The sequence below is a fragment of the Malaclemys terrapin genome, chromosome 3 (assembly GCF_027887155.1).
Source record: "Malaclemys terrapin pileata isolate rMalTer1 chromosome 3, rMalTer1.hap1, whole genome shotgun sequence".
Classification (NCBI taxonomy): Eukaryota; Metazoa; Chordata; order Testudines; family Emydidae; genus Malaclemys; species Malaclemys terrapin.
In genome coordinates, this window is record NC_071507.1 from 145,249,715 (window position 1) to 145,270,079 (window position 20,365).

Consider the following 20,365-nt stretch of genomic DNA (forward strand, 5'->3'; position numbering starts at 1 on the left):
TGAACCATAGGGGTACAGAGTGTCACACCTGCCCCTTTCCCCCACCTGCAGTTCTGTAAATCTGTCCTACCTTAAATATGTTCCGGGGTAATCTTTGATCATAACCAGATCTCTGATTCTGCTTTGTAATCTTGGCCTGTATAAAACTGAACGATCGAAGTGCTGAAGGAGCACTCAAGGAAGAGAAGGTTGCGGAGAGTGAAATGAATTCTTTGCGTTGATCTTCACTGCACTGAATGTGAGGGAGATTCCTACAGCTGAGTCATTTTTTTGAGTTGACAGATCTGAGGAACTGTCTCAGATTGAGGCGTCAACAGAGGAGATTTGGGAACAAATTGATAAATGTAACAGTAATAAGGACCAGATGGTATTCACCCAAGAGTTCTGAAGTAACTCAAATATGAAATAGCAAAACTATTAACTGCAGTATGAAACCTGTCACTTAAATCAGCGTCTGTACCAGTGACTGGATGTGAATGCTGACTTTTATAAAAGGTTCCAGAGGCAATCCTGGCAATTACAGGCCAGTACCCTAACTTCAGTACCAGGCACATTGGTTACAACTGTAGTAAAGAACAGAATTATCAGACACATAGATGAACACAATATGATCAGGAAGAGTCAACATGGCTTTTGTAAACGGAAATCATGCCTCACCAATCTATTAGAATTCTTTGAGGCAGTCTACAAGCATGTGGACAAGAATGATCCAGTTGATATAGTGTACTTGAACTATCAAAAAGCTTATGACAAGGTCACATGCCAAAGGATCTTAAGCAAAGTAAGCAGTCACAGAATAAGAGGGAAGGTCCTCTCATGGATCAGTAACTGGTTAAAAGGGTCATTTTTTCACAAAGGAGAGAGAGAAATAGCGGGGTTCCCCCAAGGTTCTGTACTGATACCTGTGCTGTTCAACATATTCATAAATTATCTCGAAAAAGGGGTGAACAGTGAAGTGGCAAAATTTGCAGATGATACAAAATTGCTCAAAATAGATTAAGTCCAAAGCTGACTGTGTACAGTTACAAAGGGATCTCACAAACGTGGGTGATTGGGCAACAAAATAGCAGATGAATTTCATGTTGATAAATGCAAAGTAATGTATATTGGAAAACATAATCCTAACTTTACATACAAAATGTTGGGTAGCTGTTCCCACTTAAGAAAGAGATTTTGGAGTCATTGTGGATAGTTCTCTGAAAACATCCGCTCCATGTGCAGTGGCAATCAAGAAAGCTAGCAGAATGTTAGGAACAATTAGGAAGGGGATAGATAAGACAGAAAATAGCATAATACCACTGTATAAATCCATGGGACACCCATACCTTTAATACAGCTTGCTATTCTACTTGCCCTATGTCAAAAAAGATATATTAGAGTTGGAAAACGTGCAGAGAAGGGCAACAAAAATGATTGGATATATGGAACAGCTTCCATATAAGGAGAGATTTAAAAATTGGGACTGGTCAGTTTTGAAAAGAGGCGACCAAGAGTAGATATGATAGAGATCTATAAAATCATGAAAGGTGTGGAGAAGGTGATAAAGAAGTGTTATTTATCCCTTTGCATAACACAGGAACTTGAGGTCACCCAGTCAAATTAATGGGCAGAAAGTTTAACAAAAACATAAGTAAGTACTTCTTCACACAATGCACCATCAACCTGTGGAATTCATTGCTAGGGGATATTGTGAAGGTGAAAACTATAACAGAGTTCAAAAAAGAATTAGATAAGTTCATGGAGGATAGGTCCATCAGTGCTATTAGCCAAGACATTATCCCATGCTCTGGGTGTCTGTAAGCCTCTGACTGCCAGAAGCTGGGATTAGATGACTGGATGGATCACTCAATAATTGCCCTGTTCTGTTCATTCCCTCTGGCACTGGCTACTGTCAGAAGACAGAATATTGGCCTAGTAGGCCATTGACTGTACTGGGTCATACCATTCTTATGTTTTTATCTTCTTAAAGTTTAAAACAACATTGAGGTTTTTTTTGGTGTTGCTAGTCTGATAGTTAAAAACAGGCATATTGTGTTTTTTAGACTATCTTTGTTCTTATAATAGATATCTTTGAATGTTGTCTGGTGTTAGAAGTAAAGGAACTAGAAGACAAATGTATCTAAATAACTGAGAGGTGGAATCAACTTGTCATTTGATAGGAATTGCCCTCATTAAAGACTGGTATATTTCTGGTTCTCCTTGAACAAGATATTTCATTTGGGTTCTATTGAAGTGCAAGAAGAAAGAGGGAAAGTACAGCTGGAATCCTAATTGCTTCATAATTTAGCTACTTCATAGTAATTACTTCAGTTTTCTGCTGCTTTATTCTAAAAATGCAGATAGCGACAGTAGACTCCTACCTTTTTAGAATGGTACTTGAAACTAAAAATTGTAGGTAAGAACATCAAAAACTAGGTAAGTTATCTAGTAGAGAAGTGTTTTAAAAAGAAGCCTTAATGGGCAGGTAACTTTTGATATCCAAGCATCTTCCTTTACTGCTCACAGTGAAATAAATCATTCATTCCAAATAATCTTGCATTGTTAAAAATTCATAATCTCCCCTCTGTTCCTCAATAATTTTGAGGTGACATGTGCTTCTGGTTTAATAATGCTGTAGTGCACATCACTGTGAGTTGCTTTTTTCTGTAGGTTTCTAAATTCTCTAAACACTCCTCCCCCCCCCTTCGTATTTTAGGTGTTTTGCTGGAAGTCATCCAACAGTCCTATGAAGCAGTGTCGATGGGTCTATGGCCGCCAAGTCTTCATGTCTGATGTTGCTTTAAATAGGAATGAAATAATGTTTGTCACACAGGATGGTGACGCCTTTACAGGAAAGTGGGTAGAAGGAGAGAAAAAAACTTCTGAAAAGAAAGGTTAGTTAAATTTTACAACCTATTTCTAATTCAATAAATATCTTTACATTCCCTGTCTCTCCTCTCACCCAATACACCTCTACCCCGATATAACGCAATCCGATATAACATGAATTCGGATATAATGCGGTAAAGCAGCGCTCCGGTGGGGTGGGGCTGCACACTCCGGTGAATCGAAGTAAGTGCGATATAATGCGGTTAGATTTTTTTGGCTCCCGAGGACAGTGTTATATTGAGGTAGAGGTGCATTTGTAATTTTTTTCAGGTTTTGTAATGGGAGAGGGAATTTTCCCTTAGCCCATCACATACTACTAATAGATCAGGCAGATTGACTATCTCTACTTCCTTCATGACTGACAGATAGATACAAGAAATAGGAGAGACTTGGCACTGTTCAGCTAGTTTAGTTTTTTGCTATTGTTTTTTGTTTTCCCCGCCATGTTCAGTTTAACTTGTCTCTCTCAGTTGTCAGTGACCTTCTGGTGCACAAGCTGTATCCTGAATAGCTCGTGGTGAACAGGATCATAGGTGTCCAACATTTATGTGAATGTTAGTGATCCTGAAATGTACTGGATGTACAGCATTGGGAAACTAGGTCCTCCTGTCAGTAAAGAATTGATTTAAGTGAAAAGAGTATGTGCTTCCTCACATTGCCCTGCTAGGGTAACTTAATCTTGTTTCATAGAGACTGCTAATATAGATCAGCAGGCAGTTCAGTTTCCAAAACAATTCAGTCCTTGTATTCTTAGCTGAATCTGCTGACTAAGGGTCTCAGTATTAGGAAGTTGTTTTTTGTAATTGGAAACACCTGTTCCATAGGAATTGATTGAAAAAATCAGCTCTGTTCACATGGACCAACTGAAAGTCCACAGATGGTAACTGCTTTGTCCCCGCCAAGCTGGGTGGGTTTGGATTTTTATGGCCTACGGATGAATGGCTACATCACATTTCCAGGACCTTAATTTCCAATTTATAATTTCAGTTTTAAACCTCCAATCTTGCATTCCTTCATTGCAAGGTCTTCCCTTCCCTCCTCAAAACTCTGAGTTAGCCCATCAGTTTTCCTTTTTTGTTTCTCTACTTTTCAAGAAAGTCACATGTGATGGTAATTCTTCCTCCTCATCTCTGTTCTCCTAGCCCTGTAAAGTGTCAGAACAAGGGAATCTGTTTAATTTGGACCTTCCACATAGCAGCGTATGGTGCACTGGTCTTGCTGCTGGGCTGGTCTTACAATAATGCACTAAAATATCTTTATTCTTGATAGATGTTGAACCAAAGGCCTTTGTAGTCTTGGGTTCACTCTCCCTGTCCTTGTGCTGGACTGGTGACCTTATAAAGGTAGAAAGATTTTCATTTTGTTTATTGCTTATTAATAGTGTTCTCTGCATTCTACCTAAGACTACAATTTAAGAAGCACATAATTTTAATATCTTTTTAAGCAGAAATGGAAAGAAATATCTTAATATTTTCCAATATTCATTATTCAGAATTCACCTGCCATCAATTTATAATGAATAAAATAATTTTTGTTTTGAAGTTTTCCAAAGTGAAGATATACCATGAAAATACAAAAGGGACATTTTGTGTACTATATCTTACTAGTGTTGTAACTGAAGTACAATAGAAAAAGCAGAGTATGCTTCATTTAATCCATAGCCATGCCATCTTGCATGTGATATCGCCAGATCTCACAAAATGAGGAGGTTTGGGTTGGATGAGTACTCATTGGGTGGGAGATCTCCCAAGTCCAAGGATCAGAATCTAGGTAGGCTTATCTCTTTAGCCGTGCCATTCCTGATTGAAGTCAATGCTGTTTGGGCCAAAGTCTTCAGTCTGATCTCAGTTGTAACTCTGTTGACCCCAACTCAATGGACTCACACCAGTAATTAATTTTGTCCTTTGTTTTATCAGTTAAATCTTAATTAGTTTGACCTTTCCATGTTTTTCCAACATCTCTTTTTTAACAGAGGGTGTATCAAGTCTTCAGAATTCCTCATATGATGTGTCTTGTCACTATGATACAAACAGTGTATATGAAAGAATTCGACTTGAGAAGCTTGCTTTTGTCCACAGAGGTGTTAGTGTTACCACAGATCCTAATGGATGTAACTTTGCTGTTTTACAGTCAGATCCTAAAACAAGGTATATTTCAGATATCTATGGCTGTAACTTCAATTGCTGAAAGTACTGTGGGGGATGTGGGTGTAAAGCATTTTTCTGTTCCATTGACAGACTTGTGTCTTCAGTTTCAATCAAAATTTCTGCTTTACAGAGAACCATCTTTGGCTACTGAAGAGATCATAGTAAATATGGTCATCTTGGCTTAGCACTTTATTTGTACGCTACGTAGCTACGTAGAAGTTGTTTAGGCAAAAGCCATTAATCAGGGAATGTCTACACTAGAAACTTTGCAGTATAGACACATACTACAGTGACAGAGGGTTCTTTTGTTGCTGTAGTGAATCCATCTCTCTGAGATGGCAGTAACTAGGTTGACAAAATAATTCTTCCATTGGTCTAGCCACAGTGTACACAGTGCTTAGATCAGATTAACTATGTTTTAGAGGTGTGATTTTTCCCCTCCCGCCCCGAACGACGTAGGTAGACCTACCTAAGTTTTGGGTGTAGGCCAGCCCTAGTTTATCCAAAGGCAAAATGTTCAAGCCAAACACTTATAATCAAGTCCCCTTTAAAACCTACCTTCTAATGTACTTTAACTCTCCATTGCATAAAGTGTCATGGAAATCCTTCTTAACATATAGGTTCCATACTTCTCAGAGATGCCCTGTAATACAAGAAACTGAAAGGCAGAAGTAATCTATTTTTTAAATTAAACAAAAACTTAAATCTTTGAAATAAAGTTGGAGTAAATGAAACATTGAAAGATGCACTGCTCCTTGCACTCTCATGTTAGATTTTAGAATATCTAGCATATTGTTTAACATGAATTTTTGTTTTGGACTTCAGTATGCAGCATGTCAAAGATTCTTACATTTCTGAGTTACTTTAAGCACTTCCTTGCAGGAAAAAATGACATAGGTAGCATGCAAAGTACTAACACTGCTGATAACTTCATACAAAAATATAAAGAGAAAAATGTGATATTTGGTGCTTTAGAAAAATGTCACAGGAGATGTATGTATATGTGATATTGCGTAATAATATCTAGCCTTTATATAGCACTTTTCATCAGTTTAGGAATTTTCTTTGTATTAAAGAATACAGTATGAAACTTTGAATAGTAATGTATAATAGCCAAAAATTTAGGTTCTTCATTTTAAAAAAACCTGTCATGATAGAATTTAAAATTCAACCAAATAAAAAATAACTATTTGTCTTTATAGCCTATATGAAATTCCAAGTGTGTCATCATCAAGTTTCATTGAGGATTTTGGCAAATTGTTAGGGGAAACAGATGAAATGGACAACATCCATGATGTGACTTTTCAGATCGGCACTAGGATGATCCCTGCGCACAAGTACATCTTGGCCATGCGTTCTGACTTCTTCAGAAAGCTGTTCATTTCAGATGACAATCGACTAGACTCTCCAGATGTCTGTCGTAAAGATGAAGATGCTGTAGGATGTGATCTCTTTATGATAGAGAAGGTTCATCAAGATTTGTTTACGTACCTTCTGCAGTTCATATACATGGACACTTGTGATCTTTTGACTCATGGTTACAAACCAAGAATGTTGTATAAGGAAAAAACAGAAGACTATCAAGATACCCTAATTTCTAACCTTAATAAAATGAGTTTCAGTGGAGATGTTAATGGAAAGTCTGCATTTGAGGTTTACAGGAGTAATCAAGTGCATGTAGTAAATCAAAGAGAGAAGAACAAACCCAAGCCTTCTAAAAAAGGCAAAGTTGTTGGTGAAGAAGTCAACCCCATAAAAATGTTGCAAGGTGCTGCAAAGAAATTTGGTCTCAGCAATTTAAGTGTAAGGTGTGTTGCAATTTTTTCTTTGTCAGTATCCACTTTAGTTGTGCTTGCTTTTTCTCCCTTTTTGACCATATATAAGCTTGTCTAGAAAATGGAAGGGTTTTAACTACCAATGTAGTTTGGGCTGACAGGACTCCCAGTTTGTTTCTATTTGTCACTTCCCCACATTTCACAGACCCACAGCACGTCTTAAAAGGAGTTTATGAGGTCAGCTTATTCTGACACTTCTCTAAGAGAAAGTGTGAGCAACTCTTAAGTAATGCAACTGAGGGTTCTATGAAAAAAGAATTGTGAGATTGCTCTTCAACTAAAGCAGTGTGTTACCAACTGAGCCACTAGGCCTTCTCTGGTGCAGGAAGTGCTGTACATCAGCACTAGTCTCATCTTAATCCTATTCTGGGAAACTTGTACAAGATATATACATTCTACTCTGTTTTGAGATGGGGACTTCCTGTGTTTGAGTTTAGATGCAAATAATGTAGCTTTCCAGATAACTCCTTGTCTCAGACTGAGCCATATGTTTCGTCCTTTGTGTGATGCATATAAAATCATGGCTCTCATCTGTGGTTGATGCTGATCTTTGCATGGGTGATGCTGCAGACTTTGCATTAAACAATATGAAGCAAAGAACTGGAACCCTGTTAACTGATGCCTTGTATTTCTGATAATATTACAAGATGAAACCAGTGGAGTTGAGATTGAACATCTCTGCTATTGTACACATTTCTGCATGATACTATTTTTCTGTCTTGTGTCTCTCTGTACCATCATCATCAAAAGGATTGAGGACAGTAAACCCTTGTAAACTAATTTCCCCCACTCTGTATTTTTAACTTCTTTGTTTAACTTTCTCAGCCATTCTGTGATGGTCATAAAAAGGAAGCAGTTACCACAGCTGGGTGCACATAAAAGAACAGCCAGGGCAGAGCCCAGACATTTTAAAAACAAAAATGTCCCTCAGCCTTCTAATAAAGCTGCCATTTGTGTTCACCCAATTCACAAATTAACCCTCATAGCATATCTCTAACACTATACATCTCTCGCCACTCAAGGTAATCAATACCTCCTCAAAGTATGGCCCAGAAGGAGCAAACACCATGTAGATGGTTAAGCCTACTCCGGTATAGCCCAGCTGTCACTTGGACCAGGATAAATAAATAGGAGTAGTTAAGTAGTAGAGAGATGTCTCGCAATCCCTTTTCATGTATCTTTCATATCTATGCTGAAGGATCAATCAGTTTCTTAATAGACTTCCTAGGTTTCTGTGAAGTGCATTTGTTGTCCTTTCATTTATGGTCACAATGTTATACTAAGTGGTACTAAATTTCAAACCTATTTTTCCTTATCAATATAGCGATTATCAGTAACATATGATAGCTGACGTAACATATAATATTTATGCCTTACAGATTGGATGGAGTTAAACTAGAAAATGGAAAAATTAATGTTATCAACAGGAAAAATGGAAACAAACCAAAGTTAAACCCAAAAAAATGGTAAGTTTTTTTAAATCTAGCTATGTCAAGTCTCTGTGTGTATCTGTCTTTATTTTTTAGTACCTATCACTTCATTTTGAAATAAGTAGACACTAAGTAGATGAAGCCAAAATTTTGTAAACTGAAATTTTCTGCAACCTGTTGTTACTTGTGAGGCGCATGTGTGTGTATTTCACAGTTAATGGTCGTTGGAGAGAGATGCTTTGTATTTACCTGTACACGCTTTTGTAATCTGAGATACTGGATTAGTACTCTGAACCAGATCTCAATGATTGTGTTTATCTGTTGTGCAGTCACATTTTCCATGGCTTCATTTATATTATAGAATAGTAATGTCAGAAAAAAACTTGTGACTTTTCCAGTCTGACACGCTCTGTCTGTTGCAGGACTACACATTGTTATTCCTACTAAAGCCATGTAGATTTTGACTTCTGCAATTAGAAATTTACAAGGTTGCTTAATGAGAAGAATCTCTGAAATATTTTCCCATGAGGGGAAATTACCTGAATTTTTACCCTACTGCTATTTATATCTGAATTATTTGGTCCTGTTTTGATGTTACAATAGTACGGAAGCTTAATTCTTTAACTTATGTAGGAATAGGCTATATTTAGGGCCCAACAAATTTAACAGTAGTGAAAAACGTGTCATGAAATAAACCCTTCCCCATGAAATCTGATCTCTCCCATGCTGCTGGGAGTGCCTCAGCCCCAGCCTGGGGTCTCCTAGCTGCAAGTCCTGGACTTGTCCTTCCTCTGCATGGCTTCTCTTGGGTGGGGAGGAGAGGATAAGACCTGCCTCTGAGTGCCTCCCCCTGCTGCAGGAATCTCTGGGGCTGGACAGCAGCCTTGGAGGTTCCTGCAGCTGGAGGAGACTTGGTGAGGTGAGTTTGCTCTCCCCCATCCTGCTGGGAATGCCCCAACCAGGGGCGCCTAGCTGAGAATCCTGGCTGGGCTGAGAGGGCCAGGACTTGTCCTTTCCCCGCACGGCTGTTCTTGGGGAGGACATCAGACCCACCTCTGGGTACCTTCCCCTGCTGCAGAAAGCTTGGGGACTGGGTAGGAGCTCCAGCGATTCCTGCAGCCGGAGGAGGCGGGTCCAATCTCCCCTGTGTTGTGGGTGCCCCAGCAAGGGGCTGCTGGTCCCAGCCAGCTGGGGCGGGACAGGACTTCCTCTTTCCCTGCAGGCCTGCTTTTGGGTATCTCTCTTGGGTGCAGGTAGCTCTGCCCCCCTTTAACCAACCCCACTTGCTTCCTGTCTCTGTCGTTTTGCAGCTGCGGGTGGAGGGGTCGTTGAACAGAGAACTGCCCTCCCTTCCAGATGCAATTATTAGCATGTTTCAATAAAAATAAAAAGAAAGATGAAGAACTTGAGAGAATTTTTTTGATTGACACTTTACAGCAGTGAATCACACTCAGGGCTCAACTCACTGATTGGTAGATATGAACAGTGGGGTGGTTTTGTAGAATAGTGATCTCAATTGGCATCCTACTGGAAGACAGGTGAAATTACAAGTTTAAAATGAGTGTCCAAAGTAAATCAAAAACCTCTAAAATCATTACTGCAGCGGATCATGTGAAAGAATTTGGAAGCCAAATTCTACATGCTGATGGTGACAAACTATTTTGTACAGGCTGCAATGTTTTGTTAGATCACACATGTCAGGCAATGGTTCAGCGCCACTTAGACTTGGAAACCCATCAGGGCAGAAAGAGGGCTTCGGATCGTGCATTGCTGGTAAACGAAAAGTTAAAAAAACAATTTCATCTCTTTTTAAGAAGATGACAGAGCTCTGAGACTCATCATTTTGCTAGAATGGAACTTGTGAATGAATTTGCAAATGCTAATATCCTATTGGAAAAACTTGATCCCCTAAAATGCCATTTGCTTACCAACTGCGAATAAGTTACGACAGGACTACCTTCCAAAGGTTTTTGCTGTACATTTTGAGGAGGTGAAGTATCAAATTAACTCATGTGAGTCTTTTGCAGTTATTTCGGATGAGTCCACAGTTGAGCAAGACAACTATGTACTGCATGTTCTGTTTGATTTTATTTCTGACAAGGTCAAAGATGTACAGACAGAAAAGCTAACAGTGCTTGCCAACTGCATTTACTTGAATGCTGTTAACTACGCTAGAGTTTCTCAAGCGATAATTAAAACCATTTCAAAATATGGTGTGACCTTTGTCAAAGTATCTGTTTCATAAGCGAAAATGCAACTTACATGATGAAATCTTTCAAATCTATTCACCAAAGTCTAATGCCAAATGCTGTCCATATTACATGTAAGGACATGTAATTTGTCTTGTCAGAGAGCTGTGGAGATGTGAGTTAGGTAAAGTTGATAAACTGGTCAGCTACATTAAAATATCTTTAAATGCTGCCCTGGCCGCAAACTGTGATACAGGCAGCACATTGCGCCAATGACTGAAATTGGCGAACAAAAAATTGAACTTCCTCCAGAGCTGGTACTTACTTGTTGAAATTCCTGATTTGAGGCTGTACAATACCATGCAGCTCACCTGATATACTACTCTGAGTTCATCTCAGAAGAGCTCAGACTGACACCGAAAATGCAGGTTTTAACAGAACTTTCAACCCTTCTAAACAATACTCAGCTGAATGAGGAAGTTCAGTTCATTGCCAAGAATGCCACAGGACTGATGGATTTAATCACTTGGTTGGAATCTTGACCTGTCACAGTCCTCCAAGCGTACAACAAAGTAATGGATGTACTGTTCTGAGCTGAAGCACAATCAAATGAAAATCATTCTGACAATGCAGAGTTAAATGCCAGTGCTCAGCAGGTGTTTTCTTGCATGGCAAAGAAGCTCAGACAATACTACTGCTATGGGGAAGAGTCAAGCAATGTAGCAAAAACTGCTCAGAAGTTTCAACAACATTCAGCAGGGTTGTTAAAAGTTGGGTGTATGTTTGACCTTGCACAAATACACCTGTTGATGGTGGATTTATTTCGCCTAATGCAATTTCTGGCTTTGACAAGTATTGTAGGCTGGAGATTCCTGCTTACAAAAATATTACAAAAGAAGCGGACTGCAGTTTGCCTTTGCTACAGTTTTGAAACTCAGGGGAAAGCTGAATCCCCCACCTCGCAATGCTAGCTCTGCACTGTGTGACAATTCCAACGAACTCAGTGGATGTAGAGAGAGCTGTGTCTAAACACGAACAGGTGTTTTCAGCGTAGAGACGGAATGAGGAAAGACGCAGTTGCTGGATGCTCCATGTTGACATTCAATTAATGACATTAGGAACCAGAACTTTTTTTTTTACTTGCTTTTGTTAACTTAAGGCTGTGGTTCTCAAGTATGAGACTACCAATGGAGATCACTACCCTACAAAACCATATCAGATGCCCATATCTACTAAGCAGGGAGTTGAACTCTGAGTGTTATTTGCTGCTGTAAAGTGTCCATCAATAAATTCTGTGAAGTTCACATGACCTTTATTTTATTGAAACAAGCTAATAATTGCATCTGGAAGTGGGGGAGGGGAGGCACTCACCCTGTAAAGTGACTCCTCCACCTGCAGTTGCAGAGTGATGGGGGAAGGAAGTGAGTGCGTGTGGAGGGAGGGTGCAGAGCTTTCTGCATCTGGAAGAGGTACTGAAGAGCAGCCGTGCAGAGGAAGAGGAAATCCTGTCCCTCCCCAACCTGACCGGGACAAGCAGCTAGGTCCTTGTAGGAAGTTCCAGAGCTCCTTCCCAGCCCAAAACTTCCTGCAGCAGGGAGAGATCCCTGGAGATGGGTCTGGCCCCCTCTTGAGAAGGGCCATGTAGGGAAAGAGGAAGTCCTGTCCCTCCCCAGCCTGGTGAGGACTGGCAGCTAGGAGCCCCTTGCTGGGCCGCTCCTGGCAGCACAGAGGAAATCATACCCACCTCTGCAGGATGCTTGGATGCTGCTGCCTTCAGACCACTATCTTGAGAAGCAATATTTGGAATATAGAATTGGTTTTGGAGGAAATCCTCTTCACTAGTTAACTTGCCTTTGACTAGCTTGGCTCTTTTTTTTTTTTTTTTTAATCCTTTTAAGACTGCTGAGAAGTCTTGTTTCTTATGTTTACCATCATAAAGGTAAGTGTATTGTGTTTCTAGTAAATATTTGTACTTTCCCTCCCATCTTTGAGAGGACAAGAAGCCTAATCCTGTCAAAGCTGGTTTCAAGCACAAAAGAGAAATGAACTGTTTATAGAGTTTATATTTGCTAATAATTTCAGGATTATAATTGTTCTAAATGTCTTGTAGTTCATACCTCTGTGATGTGACCATGAAATCTATAGATGGAAAGGAATTCCCTTGTCACAAATGTGTACTCTGTGCAAGACTTGGTATGTATGTAATATCTGTAGATTCTTTTGTTCACAGTAACTTGTTTCTCTCATGATGTCTCAAAATGAGCTTTTTTTTTTTCTTTTCTTTTCTTTATAGACTACTTTCATAGGATGTTAAGCAGTTCTTGGATTGAGGTAAGGTTGCCAGTTGAAAATGTGTGCCACATTAGTTGTTTTTCATTAATGTAAGTAAATGAAGATTTTCTTCTCTCTCTCAAATGAGATTTTTGCCATTACCTGGAATGTAAATTAAAATACAGTTCCTGTAAAAATTGTAAGAAAATGGGAAATTTTAGCAGAAACACTAATTTTGAACCATTCAGAAACTGTATTAAATAAAAAAAATTAAGCATAAATATTATAAGCCATGGTAATTTTATGTAAATTATACTTTGAGTTAGTAAGTATGTTGCTATCTTAGAAATTTCTATTGCAACTAATCTGTAGTATTATAAAACCCCCTCAGTGAGTTTATGAGCTGCTAATATCCTTGGAGGTGTATTAAACTTCCTTCCTGCAGTAGGTCTTAATAAATGACATGTAGATAATATTAGTCTTCAGATAGTGTCTGTATGAGTGCTCCACTTCAGGTGCGCTCACACCCCATGTGCCTTTAATCAGAGATTTTTGATAGTAGTGCCTGTTTGGGCTGCACTTCCTCATGCCCTGCTCTGAGGTTACATGTGACTATGCGAGCGAACCACCCTCAGTTCCTTCTCACCTCCCTTGGCCTGAGACGGAGGGTTAGTGTGCCTTACTTTCAAAATCTCTTAGCCTAGCTTCCCTTCTTTATTTTATTGTTTTTCTTTAGTTATTTTATTTACTTCTGTATTTTGGGATTTAGGGGGAATTTTCTCTCTCTCCCTTTCCTCTTTGGGCAAGGGGTGCCTTCCCCTGCTAGATGCCATTGCCCCAGGGTACCAGGCTCACTTCAAGCAGTGCGTCTCTTGCTGGGAGTCCTTCCCGGTCAGTGACTGGCATTCCCATTTTATCCACTACTTGGGAGAGTCTCATATCCTGCAGAAGTGCTCCATCTGCTCTACATTTTAAGGAAAGAGCAAGAAAAAATCGGGAGCTAAAACTGAGGCTCTTAATGATGGAGTATTCCTTGCAACTGGCCTCAGGTCCAGGCCAGGAGACACCTCTCTCATCCTTCCTGCCCCCCAACCGAAACATCGGTAACCGAGTGAACACAGTGCCCTGTCAATTTCAGCACATTCACCTGTGTTTACCCAAGGTAAATTCATGAAGAAAACCTATAGAAAATTGAGTCATTTTCTCCAGAAAGAGTCCATCTCAAAAAGACCTCCGTCCCTGTGGAGACTGCTGTGGAGACCTTGTGTCCCACCCTGGGTATGGCTGAGGCTCCAGACATTCTTAGTACCAATCCTGTGCCTGGGGCTCCAGGCTCAGCAGAGAAAAAGGACAGCAAGCATGCTTTGTATTGAGACCTTCGGTGCCGCACAGGCAGGACACTGCATCATGAGAGCATTCCACCATTAAGAGAACTATACTCACAACTCCTGTATGGTATACATCTAAGTTGACCACTAAGATGGCCTTGGTACCCGGAAGATGCCATGTCTCCAATATGGTCTCCGCGCCCCCCAAGTCATCCTCATGAGCACCGACTACTTTGATCGGAACAGACTTGCCAAAGCAGCATATAGCGTCGGTATTGACAACTGAATAGGGTCCCATCCTTCAAACCTACCCAGTACTGCAGGAGTTCAGATTCTCCAGAGATCTACTTGTTTTGGAGGAACTGGAGTTTTCCTTGTAATTTCTTGTAATCACCTTTGATTTTAAATGGGCAGTTTTTGAAATTGTACTCTTCTTATCCCTTTTTCCTTTAGGCATCCTGTTGTGCAGCTCTGGAAATGCCAATCCATTCTGACATACTGCAGGTTATCCTGGATTACATCTATACAGATGAAGCTCCTGCAATAAAAGGTGCTGACAATATATTTGTTTCTGGAAATTGTAGAGCTGGGGGCATGAACAATTGACAGCGAATTTTTTAAAAGCAATACATTTCAGCTTGATCTCTTTCAAATAATTCTGCTATTTTTGTTTTAATAAACAAAGAAAAGACACCTGAAGGAAGCAGAAAGTTTGGATATTATGCATACAGTGTGAACTCTTTCAAATTAGAGACATTTGTGTGATATGGGGAAGTGGTACAGTAAGTACCACAATTAGATGACATTTTTTACTAAAAAGATACTGTATTGCCTTTTTAATCATATGTATTATTTGGTAAACCCCTAACAATATGATATCATTTTATACTTTGGAGTTAGTTGTGGTTTTACCATGTGTTGTCTTCCCCTCCACCTTTGTTTTGCTGAAGACACCATGATCTGCTGCTTTTCCCACAAGCCCCTCAGTATTTCTTCTATGTTGCCGTTTTATACATAAGAAAAACTCCTTCTCTACAAGATTTGCAAAGCCATTGCCACCTGGTCCTATTTTAAATCCCACTTCACAAACTACCTCTGCCATGATGCCTACAAATAACAGTGGAGCAAACTGGCCTTTGTTGGAACTTTTCTGAAGCATTTTTCTACTTAACCAGTCATCTTTCTCATGCAACTTTTCTTTATTTTCCAGACTCTCAAAATGTGGAATTTATTTGTAATGTTCTGGTGGTAGCAGACCAACTCCTTGTATCGCGATTGAAAGAAATGTGTGAAGTAGCCATTACCGAAAAAAGTGAGTGTTTTACTATGTTTCTTAATGAAGTGGCTGCATTTTTTTCATTTTGTTAAAATAAACCTAGTTGTTTAGAAGGTAAGGGCTGAGCTTTTTTTGTGAGTTGCAGTATGACGCTTCTTAACTCTGGCTGTGGCTATGGAAAGGAAGGATTGAATCTCCAGTTCATGTCATTGTTCTCTCTTGCCTGGACATCTGTAGCCACACCCGCTTCAGACTGCCCAACATTCTAGAGCTAAAATAATCTTCTTGGCGTGCAACTTCAGTCATGTCACTTCACTTCAAGTATCTTTACTTCTGGGTCTCTTACCTCATCAAATTCAAACTCCTTGTCCTCGCTTTTTTAAGGCCCTACACAATTTGTTTCATGTTTCTCATCTCATGTCCTTCCCTAACTCTTTTGTTGCTCTTTTTGTGCTTTCATATTTCTCTTGACAATGTCTTTTTGGGTGGAAATGCCTCCCTCTTTTAGCACACCAACCATCCTCACTCTCCTTCATCTCTCTTCTCAGAATCTACTTGTTTTGCTTGGCTTTCCTTGGTGACTTCCATTCCTGCCTTCTCTCACTACATCTTTCTTAGCTATAGGAAAATATTGGAGCTTAAGCTTTGTTCACAATATAAATTTATTCATGTTACTGTTGTTTTAACCTATGTTTCTCGCTCCCTTTGTCTGTCTGCTCTATTTCCAAAGCTGATCTGTGTTTAGATTGTAGGCCTTTCATAGCTGGGACTATCTTTTTGATTTCTGTAAAGCATCAGTCAAATTCATGCTACATAAGAATTTAATAGTGTTGCCTTGGGTGGAGTCAGGGCCACTTAAGCATTAGTGCTTCTGTCTAATGAACCAGGAAAAGGGTTTATTTTTATTCTTTTTCATAACCTGATTTTCCCCCATTCATACTGTATATCTTGAAGTAATAAGTGATTACAAAACAAAATTGCAGTATGTTGTCTAGTTAAGTCTGTGATGTTTCTTCTTTCCAGTTACTTTAAAGAACGCTGCTGAGCTGCTGGAGTTTTCAGCAACATACAGTGCTGAACAGTTAAAACTATCCTGCTTGCAGTTTATAGGACTAAATATGGCAGCCTTGCTTGAAGCGAGGTAAGAGTGGGTGTAGGGGTTACAGTATGCAATACTGCAAAAGTGGAACTGTTGGAAGAATTATCAGGAAATGTTACGCGTCATAGTTGAGAATATAATCAAAAATCCTCAGCTGCAATGGTATTCATTTGTGCTGAAACTACTGTGCCTATCTTGCAAGTTATGTACCTGTTTCACCTCTACTCTGACACATAATAAAGTGTTACTTCTGTAATCCTGAGGCAGAAAGAGCCTGTTCCAAAGCCCACTGAGATAAGTCAGTAGGAGTCTTTCCACTGATGTGGGCTTTGAATCAGGCCTAAGATTAGAGACCTGTAAGGTAGTTCTGGAAGACATTTCAAAATGGTTATAAGTAGGGCTAGGCGAAATTTTTGAGACAAATAGTTTATTCGCTGAACATCCCCAAATTTATCACTGTTTTTGCCTGAGATTTTTGGATGTAAAAAGGTTTTTTTTCAGGATCAGCTTCAGAAAACTGTTTGTCCTTCCATCGCCCTCTATAACTTTAGCCGAGGAGCCAGGGCACTTGCCAGGGATGTGGGAAACGCAGCTTTGAATCCCTACTCTGGAATAGGGACTTGAATTCCTCCTCTGAATCAAGCAGAGAAGATTTGAATCCATACCTCCTACCTCGCAGGGGAGTGCCTTAATCACCAGGCTATTGAATCGTTCTCACTCTGTCCCTGTATTTGGCCCAATTAATATTTGAGTATTTATACAATGTGGAACAGCTTCAAGAGCAGAGATTGAGAGTAATCTACCCTGGAATAGCCTAGCACCTGGCAGGGAGAGATGTGAGTTCAAGTCCCTGTTTCAGAGTAGGGATTCAAACCTGAGTTGCCCACATCCCAGGTGAGTGCCCTGAGCTTTGGGCTGCATATTAAAGGGGGGAGGGGAAAAGAGGATGGGGGGAAGGCGTGGTTTCTTGAAGCTGGACCGAAACAAACTTTTCCAATTTGCTGACATGTGCCAAATATTATTGGAACAGACTATTTTCCGTGATTCTTTTCAATTTGCTGGTCGAACCAAGAACCCAGTATACTCAGCTCTAGTCATGAACATCATGTTGGTATTTTTTACATACATGATAGTTGTTGCAGTTTTAGTGTAAACAATTTCTCTTTAAAATAATTGCTTTATTCACACATAGTAGGTTTATAATATGTTACAAGCAAGTAAATGAGATTAAAGCAAAGACCTCAATTTTTATTACCTGCAACAATAATTTTATTTAAAGGGTTAATCTGCACCATATCCGAAACAAACTCTGTGTAGCAAATTGATTTAAAAAAAAAAAAAAAAAAAAAAAACTTGCTTGTTAGAAGCTACTCGATGCCTTGGATTGTTAGAATATATCGCAAAGGAGCCAAACAAGTAGGCAAAAGGTAGATAAGAAAGTACTTTAACATTTGATGATATAGCTAAAGTAGGATGTTAGTGCCCATGACCATAATATCTAATGCTATCACCTCTACATATGTGTACCCTGAACTGTGATTATTTGAATCTTATTGAACAAATATCTTGCAGTTTGAATCAAATGACTTAAAGTATGGTAAATGAGACCGAGGCTATGCCTATGTATCTTATTTTAGGACTCTAGATGTCTTAAGTGATGACGTTTTGAAGGACCTTTCTGTGTCTTACAGAAAAATGGTAAGCTATACCTAGTTCAGTGAAAAGTGACTACTTTTAAAATGAACATTGAGTTAAGCTGATAAATATGTACCAAATGCTCATCATGTGGGTGGTGGGACATTAATCCAGAAATAAATTTAAACTGTATTTTCCTAATTCTTCTTTACTTCTGAAATTTTCTGATAGTTACACATTTATTGCCACTGCAACATGCATAAATCTGAGTTCCATTAATACTATCAGTCATATGCATTTAATGGTATTAATGGCACCACAAAACATATGTTCTAAATTGGCTTTAGTGAACAAACAAGTGTCAGGTAATTCTATGCAGAGGAAGAATTTGTGGTGCGTGGGGAAGAGGTAACACTTTAATTTTTAACAGAATTGGTAGCTTCCAAGAGCATCTAATTCTGCTTTCCTGTTCTAATATTAGTAGGGCATTGTAGGAAGAATTAATATTAAGTGAAATAAAAGAAATGAGTGAAACTTTGCCAGTAAGCAAGGGAGAGTCAGCATACAGTATAAACAATTTTTCCTCTTTCATACTTTAATGGTAAGAAATTGTGATGTGTGCATAAATCTGTGCCATTCTTCTATGAAGTATCCTAGTCAGTTTAAATTAAGTGAGTTCTGAACCTCTATGTTTTCTTTAAAAGAATTCGAGTATGTGTGCCGTGTGGATGTGGGAGTGTTTGTGTGGATGTGGGTTTTTTTTTTTTTTAATTATAAATTTCCTTGGGTTTGTAGGCTGTAATGCATAATGATGATATTACCTGGATTCTAAAATTTTGTATTTGAGTGATTATAATCTGGAACAGAGGTTCTCAAACTGTGGTCTGTGGACCACCAGTGGTCCGTGGATAGTTCCCTCTAAGGTGTGCACCTGGGGGGCTGCACACGAGAGAATGGAGGGCTACCCACCTAATTAGTGGAGCCGCACAGGCGTGGCTCCACTAATTAGTTGCCTGGACTCTGGGGAAGATGCACGTGTAAGGTGAGCTAGTGGCTTTGGGGGGCATATGGGGTAGGTCGGAGGGGGCAGTGGGGTGAGAAGAGGGAGTGGGGGGAATTTGAGACATGCAGGGCTGTGGTGGCCAGAGAAAGAGGCAACTTTCCCTAGTTCCAGGGCTGCGGCTTCTGGGGAGAGATGGCCCTCTGTGGCTAGTGTGGTGGGGGAGAGACCCCCCTCCTTCCCAGCCCCAGCTCGGGGGCTGCCATGGTTGGGGGGAGAGGGAGAGACCCCACCTTCTTCCCAGCCCCAGCTTGAGGGCTGCTGCGGTAGGGGAGAGAGGGCAAATCCATCACATTAGAAAGGTAAGACTACTGATATTAAAATATGAGTTCTGTGCTTTTTATTTCTAGAACAAACAAAGTTAATTATTAAGTGGGTTTTTTTTATATAGTGCTTTTATCCAAAGCGCATTACAATAGTTATGTAGCTAACGGTACAAACAACATTTGGAAAGATCATTAAGAGGTCCGCCGAGACCCTCAGCAATTTTCAAGCAGTCCCACGAAAAAAAGAAGTTTGAGAACCACTGATCTGGTACTTCTTCAAGAAATAGTATGCTTTCTAGTACACAGCTTAAGAGGAGCAGTGTAACATTAACTTTTGATATTGCAGATTCCAGCTATGGTCAGGAGAGTGATTACTCCATATCAAGATGGACCTGACATCAGCTCTTTGGAGCCTGATGACAGAGAAAACTTTGTCTTTTTGAAAGAAGAAATGAATACTGAAGTAACATCTCAGTAAGTCTTATATTTACTTCCTTTGATTGCTGAAAAGTTGGCCTCTGTAGTTCTTGGCATTCATCACTCCAACAAGTGAACTACACATAGCAGTATCTTTTTTGTAGGATACTGATTAGCTCTTTTCACAGCTAAAAGTCAAGAGCATTGGTGGCATGAAACTAATGGATAGAGTTAAAATACAAAAATAGAAGAAATGTGGAAGAAATGCAGGTTCCAGAATTGATTTTCAAAGTCTTTTCAGTAATGAAGTACTCTCCTTCCATCTTTCTCAGTTAAAATGGGGTGAGCAAGGGTGGCAAAAGGAGCAGTTCGGAATGATGTTTAAGGCTGAGTAGAGATGAGGGTAGTTATGTAGGCAGCAGCTGAATTATGGAGCTCCTTGAAACTAAAGATAAGCATAAACTTTAGATGGAGTGGGGATAATCCAATGAAGTGATTCGGGGAGGAAGAGGAGATGATGTCAAAAGGAGAACTCCTTTGATTG

General features: G+C 39.6%; 1 protein-coding gene across 2 annotated transcripts in view; it reads left to right on the top strand.

Moving 5' to 3' along the window:
* Positions 1–20,365, top strand: part of IBTK (inhibitor of Bruton tyrosine kinase) — a 96,188-nt gene that overhangs the window by 26,727 nt on the left and 49,096 nt on the right. For both annotated transcript variants that reach the window (XM_054022171.1, XM_054022172.1), the window contains 11 exons: positions 2,696–2,873; positions 4,841–5,015; positions 6,218–6,823; positions 8,230–8,316; positions 12,580–12,662; positions 12,763–12,800; positions 14,522–14,618; positions 15,279–15,380; positions 16,368–16,485; positions 18,081–18,141; positions 19,751–19,878. In XM_054022171.1, the coding sequence (XP_053878146.1) occupies positions 2,696–2,873; positions 4,841–5,015; positions 6,218–6,823; positions 8,230–8,316; positions 12,580–12,662; positions 12,763–12,800; positions 14,522–14,618; positions 15,279–15,380; positions 16,368–16,485; positions 18,081–18,141; positions 19,751–19,878 (1,673 nt within the window). The remainder of the gene's footprint in view (positions 1–2,695; positions 2,874–4,840; positions 5,016–6,217; positions 6,824–8,229; positions 8,317–12,579; positions 12,663–12,762; positions 12,801–14,521; positions 14,619–15,278; positions 15,381–16,367; positions 16,486–18,080; positions 18,142–19,750; positions 19,879–20,365) is intronic.